Source organism: Mus pahari, chromosome 17 (assembly GCF_900095145.1).
Source record: "Mus pahari chromosome 17, PAHARI_EIJ_v1.1, whole genome shotgun sequence".
Taxonomy (NCBI): Eukaryota; Metazoa; Chordata; class Mammalia; order Rodentia; family Muridae; genus Mus; species Mus pahari.
The window spans coordinates 54,015,016-54,027,995 of record NC_034606.1 but is presented as its reverse complement, the minus strand read 5'-3'; the positions used below and the strand labels follow the sequence as shown (position 1 = coordinate 54,027,995).

The 12,980-nt window shown below is 45.5% G+C and overlaps 1 protein-coding gene across 1 annotated transcript in view; it reads right to left on the bottom strand.

Moving 5' to 3' along the window:
• Positions 1-2,833: 2,833 nt before the first annotated feature.
• Mov10l1 (Mov10 like RISC complex RNA helicase 1) overlaps positions 2,834-12,980 on the bottom strand; it is a 62,382-nt gene continuing 52,235 nt past the window's right edge. The window contains exons 24-28 of the mRNA XM_021217102.1: positions 11,573-11,722; positions 4,467-4,574; positions 3,587-3,724; positions 3,324-3,443; positions 2,834-3,138 (exon numbers count right to left, since the gene is read on the bottom strand). Coding sequence (XP_021072761.1) covers positions 3,348-3,443; positions 3,587-3,724; positions 4,467-4,574; positions 11,573-11,722 — 492 coding nt within the window. The 3' untranslated portion in view covers positions 2,834-3,138; positions 3,324-3,347. The remainder of the gene's footprint in view (positions 3,139-3,323; positions 3,444-3,586; positions 3,725-4,466; positions 4,575-11,572; positions 11,723-12,980) is intronic.

Below are 12,980 nucleotides of genomic sequence, written 5' to 3'. Positions count from 1 at the left end.
GTCCCACTGAAGCAATAGTGCCATAAACATCATGGGAGCAGCCAACCATTTGTGACTGACTTAGGTCCCACTTCACACAGTGACTCCACATTGCTGGGTCAACAATCTATGACTAGATGGGTCACGGGCTCTATGCGATAACCCATTACTATTATTTTGCTAAACGAACGTACTGATTGATTGGATTGTTAATGTATTTTTGTTGTTTTGTTTTTATGTTTTTTCGAGACAGGGTTTCTCTGTGTATCCCTGGCTGTCCTGGAACTCAATTTGTAGACCAGGCTGGCCTCAAACTCAGAAATCCACCTACCTCTGCCTCCCAAGTGCTGGGATTAAAGGCGTGCATCACCACTGCCTGGCTAATGTATCTTTATACCCTTATCAATGAACCTTCTATTTGTGGTAGGGGGTGATGAAGAGAGACCCACAAGTGACCAAGAACAGCTGCTCTGTCCCCATCCCATTGTTCCTATTTGTGAACTGCCTTCATTTACAACAATTGACCACTCCAGGTGCCTTCGAGGGTCAGGAGTATTGAGCAAACCATAGCTTCTGCATCAAGCATTGCTTGGGCTTCCTTGGCAAAAGCTCATTACTTGTCTTCTGGGGCCACAGGTGATGAATGTGAAATTCCATTTTGGGTACAGAACATAAAATATTTTCCAAAAAATAAAATCACATTTTTCTTTCACACTGATCTATAAGCATGATATTTTACACTGGGGTTCAATCCATGGAGAGTAAAATACAGGGTTCAAGAGGGAAAGAGCATCATTTCTAGCTCTGGAGGATGTCCTTTTTAGAGGACAATGTTGGTGTAAAATGTTAATTCATTTTCCTCTCATATGAGATAGGTTGCTCTGCTTTGCTTTAGAATGGCAAAATCTACAGTATTCTTGAATGACATTGTAAGCAGCCTTTAATAAAATTGAGAAACACGAGTTAGAGAGACAGCTCAACGATCCATCACTGCACCGGCTGTTCTTCCAGAGGACCCAGGTTCAATTCCAAGTGCCCACATGGCAGTTCAAAAATGTTTGTAATTCCCGTTCCAGGTGATCTGACATACCCTCACAGAGACATACATCCAGGCAAAATGCTAATGGACATGAAATAAGAAAAAATTATTTTTAAAAACTGAGAAAGTGGGGCTCGCGGGAGAGATAGCTCAGTAGTTAGGAACGCTGGCTGCTCTTCCAGAGGAACCAGGTTTGGTTCCTAGAACCCACATGGCAGCCAACTATCAGCTATAACTTCAGATGATAATATACCATCTTCTGCAGTCTGCTGACATTGTACATAAAACACCCCAACACATAAGAATAAAATCTCAAAAAATAAAAATGTAGGTAACTTAAAAATAAGGAGACACATTCTGCATTTCTTGGGGCTATGACCAAGTTTGAAGTCTGCCTCTGCCTACCTGGCTCCATCCTTGTTTTGCAGGTGGTCACACTGGTCTGGACAGCATTGTCATCCCTAGAGCAGGGCCTTCTGTGGCTTCTATTCCTGACTGGGATGCTGCGCATCCTGGCCCATCTTACATCACTCTCATTCTAGAGATTCTGAGGTATGTGCCCTATGCCTGTTTCACCTACATGGTTAACCCTGAGCTAGGTGTATGTTTCTGGGTAGAAATGTGCTGAAGCCATAACTAACCTTAGCTGGGTACTGGGTAGATTAGGTCCTGTCACTGATGGACTGTGATCTACCTGACACTCCCAGTCACTGGCTTCCTTCCTGGGACCTGCTAGTCACCTCTTGGTGTAGCCCTGCCCTGGCTCCTGCTCTCCCTTGCCCAAACAGCTAAAGTGAAGGCCACTCTGGGTGGCCACACTGCAACTGAGTTTTGACCCAAGGCAGAGGACAACACAGTGAACAGGCTACCAGAGGCCTGGCAGCGACTAAGCTGCTCTCAATTTCATCCAAACAAAGCCCACCCAGACTCTCCATTCTTTGCCCAAGGAAAGTGCCTCCTTCGTCACTGTGGTTCCCAAGCAGTCAAGGCCCTTGAAATTTCCTTGAGAGGATTATCCCTCCTCTGTCCTCCTCATTTCTGTGCTCCAGCTATCCAGGTCCAGTCCCTGGGCATGGAGGGAGAACACCATACTAGGATGGGTGCAGGCTTTTAGAGCAGGAGGTCCTCTGATGTCATAGCGGATCTCTACATGCTCCCAGGACCTTGGCATGGGCCCCATCAGTCCTGTTTCTACAGAGTGCTGCAGGTCTGCAGGAGTGGGAAGACCCTCATCAGGGAGTGTCTTCACCTGCACAAGAGGGCTAAACCCCACCTTGCTCACCCTGGGCTCTGAAAAGCCCAGCCTCCAAGTGTAGGTCTTTTGGCAGCAGGACCTACAGTAGAGCACCTGTGCTGGCCTCTCCCCTAATCTGGGGGAGGGAGCTTGGTGAAATTTTAGTTCTCTGCTTAGTGCCTCTGAGCACAGACTTGCAAGTCCAGTTTGGTCCATTAAGGAGCCCATCCCCCCAACCTATGAAGGCTCTTAGAAACTGGTATCTACTTGAATATAGGGACAGCCCAGGGAAGACAGGCAGGGCTCCAGTACAGGCCCTAACTGACTGCCCCTTCTAGAAATACTGGGTTCTAGGTGGCCCTGGTTCCATTCAAGACCCTTGGTTCAAGGCGTTACAACACAGCCAGCGGAGGCTGTTCTCAGGTGAGAGGAGCTGGCAGCCTTTCATGCTGTTTCACACACATCTGGATCAGGATACAGCTTATGATGGTGGAACCAACTCCAAAGATTGTAGCTAGTAGGGCGCAAAGGAAAGACACCCTTATCACTGGCACAGGTGCATTCTGAGACAGGAAGGGGTCTGGGGTTATGGAGTGTTTATTTGGGGGAGGGTAGTGGCAGTGATTGCCCACAGGCAGAAATCAAGGTCAGTCCAAGGAAGCAGGAGCAGCCTGGCTGACTCAGTGGTCCCATGCATACCAACATTCAGTCTCGAGATCAGGAAGCCGCAGGAGTCACAGAAGACTGAAGCATGGCTGGACCTAATGGCCCATTGGCTCCCTGTTGTAGCAGACTCCACCGTGTCCACAGATCCTGGCACAGCTGTCTAGCCACGATGTACTTCAGGTGAACATGTGGAGCCACACTTTCCTCCACGGTGCTTTACCTGTCGAGGTACACAATGTAGTGAGTGTGGCATTGCTGCTAAAGTCCAGACAGTGGCTGTGGCAGCCCAGGGGTCAGAAGAGCCAAGAAAGCATCCAGGCTGGTCCTGAGGCTTCGGTGGGTTTGGGTGCATGGGATTTTAAGGAAGAGCCAATATGGGAGGGTTGAGGAGTCCAAAAAGCCCACCTTTTAGGAAGTGGACTGGAGTGCTCACTTTTGGAGAGCCTGGAGTTCAGGAGGTAGATCACACCCTGTGTAGACACCATTGCTAACACTGTATTCTAGCAGTGCTCCAAAACAGGGGTCCTGAGGAGAGTGAGAGGGACGAGTAAGTGAGGCCCGAGTCTCCCTCCGGGTGCCAGGTGCATGCTGAAGCTGACGAATCATTTCCTGAGGCCTGTGTCCCCCCTCCCGTCCCACATCGAGTGTCCCAGTGCCCCGCAGCTTACCCTGACAAGCACGTAAGGGTTCCCCAGAACGATCAGCAGTGCTTTGGGCCTTGTGATTGCAACATTAAACCTTTTTGAATTGGACAAGAAACCCAGAAAATAACGGTCATCTTCAAATCTATCTTCATTTGACCGCACCTAGGGACACAAAGATGAAGAAATATAGTATTTTAAGTGTTTTTCTTGATACTTGAAAACGGGAAGGTTAAGAAGCAACATGACCTACCTCATTTATTTTTAAACGAGACTGGGCTAATAGCACACTACATATAGGGAGACCCCCAGATGCTAACAGGTTATGTTGGGTAGTAAAGTTTTAGCTGGTATGAATTTTCTCCTTTGCATCTGAGTTTTCTACCTACAGTTAGCATGCCCTTGCAATAGAGATATTTCAAAAATTAATAGGCAGTGGTATGAGAGTAGAGCTGTCCTTGTGTGGTGGTGCAAAGGCCACTGTACTGGAATCTTCTTCTGCCCCCTTTGCTCCCTAGCTGTCTTTATCTTTTCTTTTTTTTCTTTTTCCTTTTTTTTTTTTTTTTTTTTGAGGCAGGGTCTCACTATGTAGCCATGGTTGCTCTAGAACTCACTATGTAGACCAGGCTGGCTTCAAAGTCAAAGAGACCCACCTACCTCTGCTTCCTACCATGCCGGTCTTTCCCCATCTTATCCCTCCGTGAACTAGCTGTTTCTTCCTAGATCCTCTGTAGCTGGCCTGCTGGTCTTTGGGTTTGGTTACACATGTGCTATCGCCGGCTCTTTTGGAAACCCCTGAGTCTGTGGATAAGGTTCTTTCATTTATCTGGATAGATCTATCACTCACTAAATAACCAGCAATGTCAAGCGCATGCCAGCTGGCCACAGAGAGTGAGCGAGCACTTACAGTGGAGATGACAATGACCAGGTACTCTTGTCCCTGGAACTCCTCGACTGAGCCAACCTTTATGTCAGTCAAATCCACATTTCGCAGAAGGATTTTTATTTTTTCCACCTTTGAAAGAGGTTAAAAGATGAAAAATGATGTTAAAAAATCAAGACATTTACTCTTCTAGTTAAACCAATACTAGTGTGGTTTGGCCCTTCCTTTCCCACTCTTATTTTGAGTACTTGGTCCACAGCTGGTAGCGCTATTTTGGAAGCTGTGCAACTTTTAGAGAGTGGGCTCAGCTGGGAGAACTAGGTCACTGAGGGCCTCTCAAGGGCCATCTAACCTTGCTTCCTAGTCCTCGGTGATGTCAACAGGCTCTGCTGTCACTAAGCTACTCTACCATGTCTTCCCCACTGTGACGAAGGAAGTCCCCTGAAATCATGAGCCAACATGAGTCCCCCCCTCCCCACTGAGATGTTTCATCAGAGTTCTCAGGTGGTGTGGGGACATAACAGAAAATATGTGTGGGACAAGTGTGGCCTTTGCCACAGCGAAGCTTGATCCTGAACCTCTCAGGCCTTTGCAGCTGGTCTGTACAAGGAACTTAGGAGCATTCTGGGGCTGTAGATATAGAAGTGCTAGGACACTGTAAACTTAATGGGTGACTGCTGGGAGTCTGCAGGAACAGATGCTACAATGTCAACAGTTCATCAACTAGGGACAAAAATGAGCCTATGGGCATTCTCATTCCAACCACCAGAATCCCTAAAGCTCTCTGGCATGTGATGCTTAGGAAGGCACACAAGGACCATGTGGCCAGATGCAGAGCCTGGGACACCATTAGTCCATCATCCCACTGCTGTCACACTGGTTTGCCACAGTATGACGCACTGCTTTTGTAGCCTAAAGCTAGTGCAGCACTGCTGTGCACAAGCTCAGTTAAGTGTCTCAGTCTTCAGCAGTTCTGTTCTGACCGGTTTACCTGACATCTCTAATTCAAACCTGCTTCAGATGTGGGGACATGCAGGGGATTTGAGAGGCAGTGTCCTGAGTCACAGTGGCTGGATCACAGCGATATACACCATTCTCAGACCGCCTCTGCAGCTAGGTGTCCTTGGTGCCATTAACACCCAATGAGAGGATGCTGGACAATTCAGTCAGCTTTTCTGGCTCCTTTTAACAGGGCTACACAGAAGCAGCTGCTCCAGGTTTGTGACAAGTTGACTATCTGAGTAATGATTTTCAAACTTGTCTGGGTAATTCTTAGTTGTGAGCTCTTTCTCATGAAGTTTTAAAATCCCAACTATTTCCCTAGTGTACTGGCTAGTTTTGTGTCAACTTGACACAGCTGGAGTTATCACAGAGAAAGGAGCTTTAGTTGGGGAAGTGCCTCCATGAGATCCAGCTGTGGGGCATTTTCTCAATTAGTGATCAAGGGGGGAGAGGCCCCTTGTGGGTGGTACCATCTCTGGGCTGGTAGTCTTGGGTTCTATAAGAGAGTAGGCTGAGCAAGCCAGGGGAAGCAAGCCAGTAATGAACATCCATCCATGGCTTCTGCATCAGCTCCTGCTTTCTGACCTGCTTGAGTTCCAGTTCTGACTTCCTTGGTAATGAACAGCAATGTGGACGTGTAAGCTGAATAAACCCTTTCCTCCCCAACTTGCTTCATGATCATGATGTTTTGTCCAGGAATAGTAACCCTGACTAAGACACCTAGACATAGGTATTTTCTTCTTTGGTAACATCTATCAATATGTCTTAACCATTTGAGTTCAGCAAGTGTTGTTATTTAAAAAGCCTCATGTTATTCGCAGTGTGCTCTCTCTGCCTTCTGCTTCTGGAAGATGTGAGCTCTTACTTGGCTTTCGCTCCAGTACTATGACTCTGTAACCACAAGCCAAACCCAACACTTTCTTTTGTAAACTGCCTTGGTTTACAAACTTGCCAGCTCCAAGTAGCGAGTCAGTTGTATCCCACAGAAGGCGAGACACAGGGACGGGGCTGTGGAGATGAGTGTAGGAGAGGACCCGGGATTAACCTGGAGCTGCAGTGGATGGGAATACTCGGGACTAAAGAAAATATCCCTGGGGGTCTCAGCCAACCTGGTTTCTTGCTTATCAGCAGATCTGACTTTCAATGTGGACATCACTTGATTTTCTTGCCAAACAACTGACATTTACATACGGAGTTACATGTGCCGGTATGTGCTACATTTTGAACTGAATATGGGATAAAAAATGTAGGATGGGGAATGGAAAGAGCTCAGTGGTTAAGAGCACTGGCTCTTCTAGATGACCCAGGTTCAATTCCTAGTACCTACATGAAGGCTCAGAACCATGAGTAACTCCAGTCCTAGGGCATCTGACACCCTATTCTGGGCTCCTTGAACAACCAAGGAGTCATATGGTACACAGACATATGTCAGGCAAAATACCTGTGTACATCAAAAAGCATACAATAATGAAATGAAAAACACTAAGGACATTTTTAAAAGGTAGTACACAAAGGGCTATGATGTAGTTCAGTGGTTCTGCCTCTGTCTACCATGCACAAGGTCCTGATTGATCTCGGCACACAACATAAACCTCTCAGCATTTAAGCTTGGTATAGTGGTGTCTGGCAGATTGAGGCAAGATGATCATGAGCTTGAGGCTAGCCTGTACTACAAAATGAGTTCTGGGCCAGTCTGAGAGCCATGGAGAAACCCCACCTTGAAAAAACCAGAAGCTAGACAGAGGGCTCAGCAATTAAGAGCATGATGCTCTTCCACAGGACCCAGGATTGACTCCTTGAACTGACTCAGGACTAGTTCCAGGGCACCTGAGGAGTTTTCTAGTGCTCACAAACACGGCATGCATGCAACACACTCATACACATAAAATAAAAACCAGTATTTAACATAAATAAACAAAAAGCCCAAACACTAACAAAGGAGTCTGGAAGGGTGGGTCAGCTATCAAAAGCTAGGCTCATAACCAAAACCAAACCAACAAAAGCAAGACAATGACCAGTCCTTCCCTGCGGCTCTCTTGCTACAAAGCAAAACCTGACAAGCCCCGCCCCTGCCCAACAGTAACAAAAACACCCTTCCACTCCTGGAGGTGGGGATGGGCATATCACTGGCTGAGGCTGTGTTCATGGCTGAGGAGACACTAAACAGCCTGGACAGAAGCAGCAGTGCGGGAAGACTCAAAGGCTTTCTCCCAACATCTAATGAGATGACCACAGGGTTTTTTGGTTTTGTTTTTTTGTCTGCCCCATCCCCGTTTTTAGTTTGTTTATAGGACAGATTACATTGGAAGACTCTTTTTTTATATTTTAAACATCCCCGAGTCTCTGGGATGAAGCCCATTTGATCATATTGGATCATCTTAGTGATAGGTTCTTGGATTTGGTTTGCAAGTATTTTTGCATCCATTGTTCATGAGAGAAATTGGTCTGTAATTCTCTTTGTTGAATTTTTGTGTGGTTTGGGTATCAAGGTGACTGGCTTCATAAATGAATTTGGCAATGTTCCTCTGTTCCTATTTTTGTGAAATAATTTGAGGAGTACTGATTCTAGCTCTTCTTTAAAAGTCTGGTAGAATTCTGTACTAAAACTGTCTGGCCCTGGGCTTTTTTTGGTTGGGAGACATTTTTTTTTAAAGTTTTATTTTATGTATGAGTGCACTGTAGCTGTCTTCAGACACTCCAGAAGAGGGCATCCTATCCTGTTACAGATGGTTGTAAGCCACCATGTGGTTTCTGGGAATTGAACTCAGGACCTCTAGAAGAACAGTCAGTACTCTTAACCACTGAGCCATCTCTCCAGCCTGGTTGGGAGACTTTTAATGACTACTTCTATTTCCTTAGGAGTTATAGGCCTATTTGCATTATTTATTTGGTTTTGATGTAACTTTGGTAAGTGGTATCTATCAAGAAAATTGTCCATTCCTTTTAGATTTTCCCTTTTTGTGGAGTATAGGTTTTTGAAGTATGACTTAATGATTCTTTGGATTTCCTCAGTGTCTGTTGTTACATCCCCCTTCTTGTTTCTGATTTTGTTAATCTGGATATTCTTTCTCTGTCCTTTAGTTTGGTTAAGGATTTGTCTATCTTGTTGATATTCTCAAAGAATCAGCTCTTTAATTCTTTTTTTTTTTTTTTTTTTTTTTGGTTTTTCGAGACAGGGTTTCTCTGCATAGCTCTGGCTGTCCTGGAACTCACTTGGTAGACCAGGCTAGCCTCGAACTCAGAAATCCGCCTGCCTCTGCCTCCCGAGTGCTGGGATTAAAGGCCTGCGCCACCAGGCCCGGCTTTAATTTTCTTTGTATTGTTCTCTGTTTCTATTTCACTGACTTCATCCCTCAGTTTATTTCTGCTATCTATTCCTCTTCAATGTCCTTGCTTGTTTTTATTCTAGAACTTTCAGGTGTGCTGCTAAATTGCTGAGATCTCTCCAATTTTTTTCCAAGACAGGGTTTCTCTGTGTAGCCCTGGCTGTCCTGGAACTCACTCTGTAGACCAGGCTGGCCTTGAATTCAGAAATCCACCTGCCTTTGCCTCCCAAGTACTGGGATTAAAGTTGTGCGCCACCACGCCCAGCTCAATTTTCATGTATCTCTTGAGATTTGCTTTGTGACTGAGGATGTGGCCATTGGAGAAGGTCCTGTGAGGTGCTGAGAAGGTATATTCCTCTGTGTTTGGGTGAAGTGTTGTGTAGGTGTCTGTTAGATCCACTTGAGCCATCATGTCTGTTAGCTCCCTCATTTCTCTCTTTCGTTTCTGCCTTGGTGACCTGCACATTGGTGAGGTCAGGCACTGAAGTCTCCCATTATTAATGTGGGAGGTTCAGTATATCTTTAGTAATGTTTCTTTTCCAAATGTGGGTACCCTTGAGTTTGGGGGGGCATAAATGTTCAGAATTGAGACATCATCTTGGTGGAATTTTTCCTTTGATGAGTATAAAGTGTCTTTCGTCATCTCTCTTGATTAATTTTGGGTGGAAGTCTATTTTGTGAGATATGAGAATGGCTACACCAGTTTGCTTTTTGAGTCCATTTGCTTTGAAAATCTTTTTCCAACCTTTTACTCTGAGGTAATGTCTATCTTTGATGTTGAGGTGTGTTTCTGGTATGCAGCAGAAGGGTGGATCCTGTTTTTGCATCCATTCTGTAGGCTTGTCTTTTTATTGGGATATTTATTGAGAGATATTAATGATCGATAATTGTTAATTCCTGTTATTTTGTTGTTGCTGATAGTGTGTCTGTCTGTCTTTCCCTCCTTTTGGTTTTGCAGGTGTTTGGTTTTCCTGTGTTTTCCATGGGTGCAGTTAACCTCCTTTGGCTGGAGTTTTCCCATATGGGCCTGACCTAGGTCTTCCGAATATGCTATGGTTGTATAGTTAGGTCCTTACGGGATTCCTAACAGTGGGGACAGGGGTGATTCTGACTCTTTCTGCCTGCTTTTGGGACCCTTTTCTTCTTACTGGGTTGCCTTATCCAGCCTTAATAGGAGGGATGTACTTACTCTTTTTTTTTTTTTTTTAAATATTTATTTATTATATGTAAGTACACTGTTGCTGTCTTCAGACACTCCAGAAGAGGGCAGCAGATTTCATTACAGATGGTTGTGAGCCACCATGTGGTTGCTGGGATTTGAACTCAGGACCTTTGGAAGAGCAGTCAGTGCTCTTAACCACTGAGCCATCTGATTTGAACTCAGAACCTTTGGAAGAGCAGTCAGTGCTCTTAACCACTGAGCCATCTGATTTGAACTCAGAACCTTTGGAAGAGCAGTCAGTGCTCTTAACCACTGAGCCATCTCTCCAGCCCGTACTTACTCTTACTGTAACTTGATATGCCATGTTTGGTTAATATCCCTGGGAGGTCTGCCCTTTTTTTAGAAGATAAATAGAGTAGTTAATCTAGGGGAGGGGGAAAGTGGGGGGAGGGGCTGAGAGGAGAGGAGGGAGGGGAAACTGCAGTCAGGATGTAATATATGAAAGAATAAATAAAAAAGGAAAAATACATGGACTTCTTAGTCAGCTGCACTATGCACTACAGCGATCAAGATGAAATTGATACTGTGTTTCCAAAGCTGTGTGGCCATGGCCCCAGATATACCAAAGAGGAAGCCTGGAATCGACTGGCTGTGTGCTTAGTCATCACTATGTATGTGCTACCAGAAGTAAATACTCACTCACACCTCTTACTTCACTTCAGAAAAAAAGACTTATATAACATATCAGCTGGCTTTCAACAAAGACCATTTGTTCTCAATTTCCTGTGCAAGGTAACTGTTCTATTTCAGGGCTTCTCCCTGTGCTTGGTGGTCTGTATTCTGTGGGGGCAGAAACTCAACTACTGAAGCCTGTGTTTGGTATGGAAGATACCTCTCCTCACAGCACAGCTTCAGAACAGGTAAATAAACCTGGGTAATTTCTGGTTGTCACAATCTATACACAATTTATAGGGTCGGCAGTGATGCCTTACAATCCTATGTAAGGATCACATTCGAAAATGCCAACAGCATTCATTACTTCTGAGAAATACTGGTGAGGGCTGGCATAAACAAGATTTCCTTCCCTTCCCCCTTCCCTTTCTTTCCTTTCTACTCCCACCCCTTCTCAACAGAGTCTCACTCTGTAGCCCACTCTGGTCTAGAAAGTAAATAACCCAGACTAGTCTCTAACTAGCAGCAATCCTCCTTGCCTCAGTGTCCCAAATGCTATAGCTCACGATGTGAACTATTATACCTACAAAGCTTTGTCATTATTTTTACTGTTGTTGGGACAGGGTCTTAATATATAGCCTTGGCTGGCCTTTTCCTAGGATATTTTCCTGCTTCTCCTCCCAAGGGACAAAATGCCAAGCCACCTCATAAACCCTTATGTAAATACTTATGACGTAACTATCTAGAGTGTAAAAAATGCTCAGCCCTGGCTACAGGAAGACAGGAGGCTGGTCAGTACTGACCATGAGCTGGACAGTCTGCCAGTTTATCTCCATCCTTACCCTACAGGAGCTTGCTTCTTTGAAAATCTGCTGTTCAGAATGAGCTCATTTCTGCCCTTCAGAAACCATGGACCAAGGGCCACAGTGGCTGTGTATAACAAGGTACAGTCCTGGTGGTGGGCTTACCTGCTTCCGATAGGGTGTGATGACACCTATGTCCTTGGAAGACACTTGACTGGAGACACTCCGGGCCAAGAGGCAACAGTAGCGCATGACCTGGACAGCCTCGGCTGGGCTGAACCACGATGGGCTTCTCCCTTCACGAGCCTCATTCCCCTGAGTTAGTGAGAAGGTAAAGGTCATTTGTCCAGTAACGATTATTAAGTAGGTGCTATGTGTTGTGGATTTGGTTTATTGCTTATGCTAACTAGGTTCCCAAATTACAGGAGAATCCTTATGTCTGCTTGTGAGACAGTGACAGTCCCTGCCCCCAGCTGGTTCTAATTGGTAAAGTTGCTGGTGGCCAATGGCTGGGCAGAGACAGAGACTGGACTTTGAGGTCTGTGGGCAAGGAACTCAAGGGAAAAGGAGAATCGCCATCTCCAGGGAGGAGAAGGTCCTGACCTGAGAAGTGTAGGACAGAGAGACTGCCCAGATGTAAGGGTCGGGGGTTGTGGCCCATGAGGGCTGCAGTGACCAGGATGGAAAATAGGTTTTAGTAAGTGATAATTCAAGAATATGGGAGGGGGAAGAGTATGTTAGTGGCAGGGAGGTTTAGAAGTGCTCAGTCATTGTGTTAAGACATTAAATAGAAGTCTCTCTGTGTATGTGTATGTGTTTCATTTGTGGGGTTTTATTTTATTTTTTGGTTTGGTTTTTCGAGACAGGGTTTCTCTGTGTAGCCCTGGCTGTCCTGGAACTTTGTAGACCAGGCTGGCCTTGAACTCAGAAATCTGCTTGCCTCTGCCTCCCAAGTGCTGAGATTAAAGGCATGTGCCACCACTGCCTGGCATGTTTCATTTGTGAATCCAAACCATTCAGGCAGGTAGTGAGAAGTGCCAGCACACTCAGGGGAGTTTAGAGTGGATTAACATACTACTACTTCAACTACGAATACACAGTACACACAACAGAAAGAAACATCCCTACTCTCACACACAATAGATAATCTAGCACTACAATTATTAATAAATAATTTGGAAATTAGAACCATTTTTTTAAATAAAGCTTTTTTTTTTTCCTTCTTCAGACAGGGTCTTGGTACATAGCCCTGGCAGGGCTGGAACTCACTATGTAGAACAGAATGCCCTTGGCCCGAGTGCTGGGATTAAAGGCATGTGCCATCATCCCTGGCTAACAAAAGACGTTTTGGGACAGGGTTTCACCATGTAGCCAAAGCTGGCCTGGAATTTGCTATGTAGATCAGGTTAGCCTCAAATAGAAATTCATTTGTCGCTGGGCGTGGTGGCACATGCCTTTAATCCCAGCACTTGGATTAAAGGCAGAGGCAGGCGGATTTCTGAGTTTGAGGCCAGCCTGGTCTACAGAGTGAGTTCCAGGACAGCCAGGGCTATACAGAGAAACCCTGTCTCGA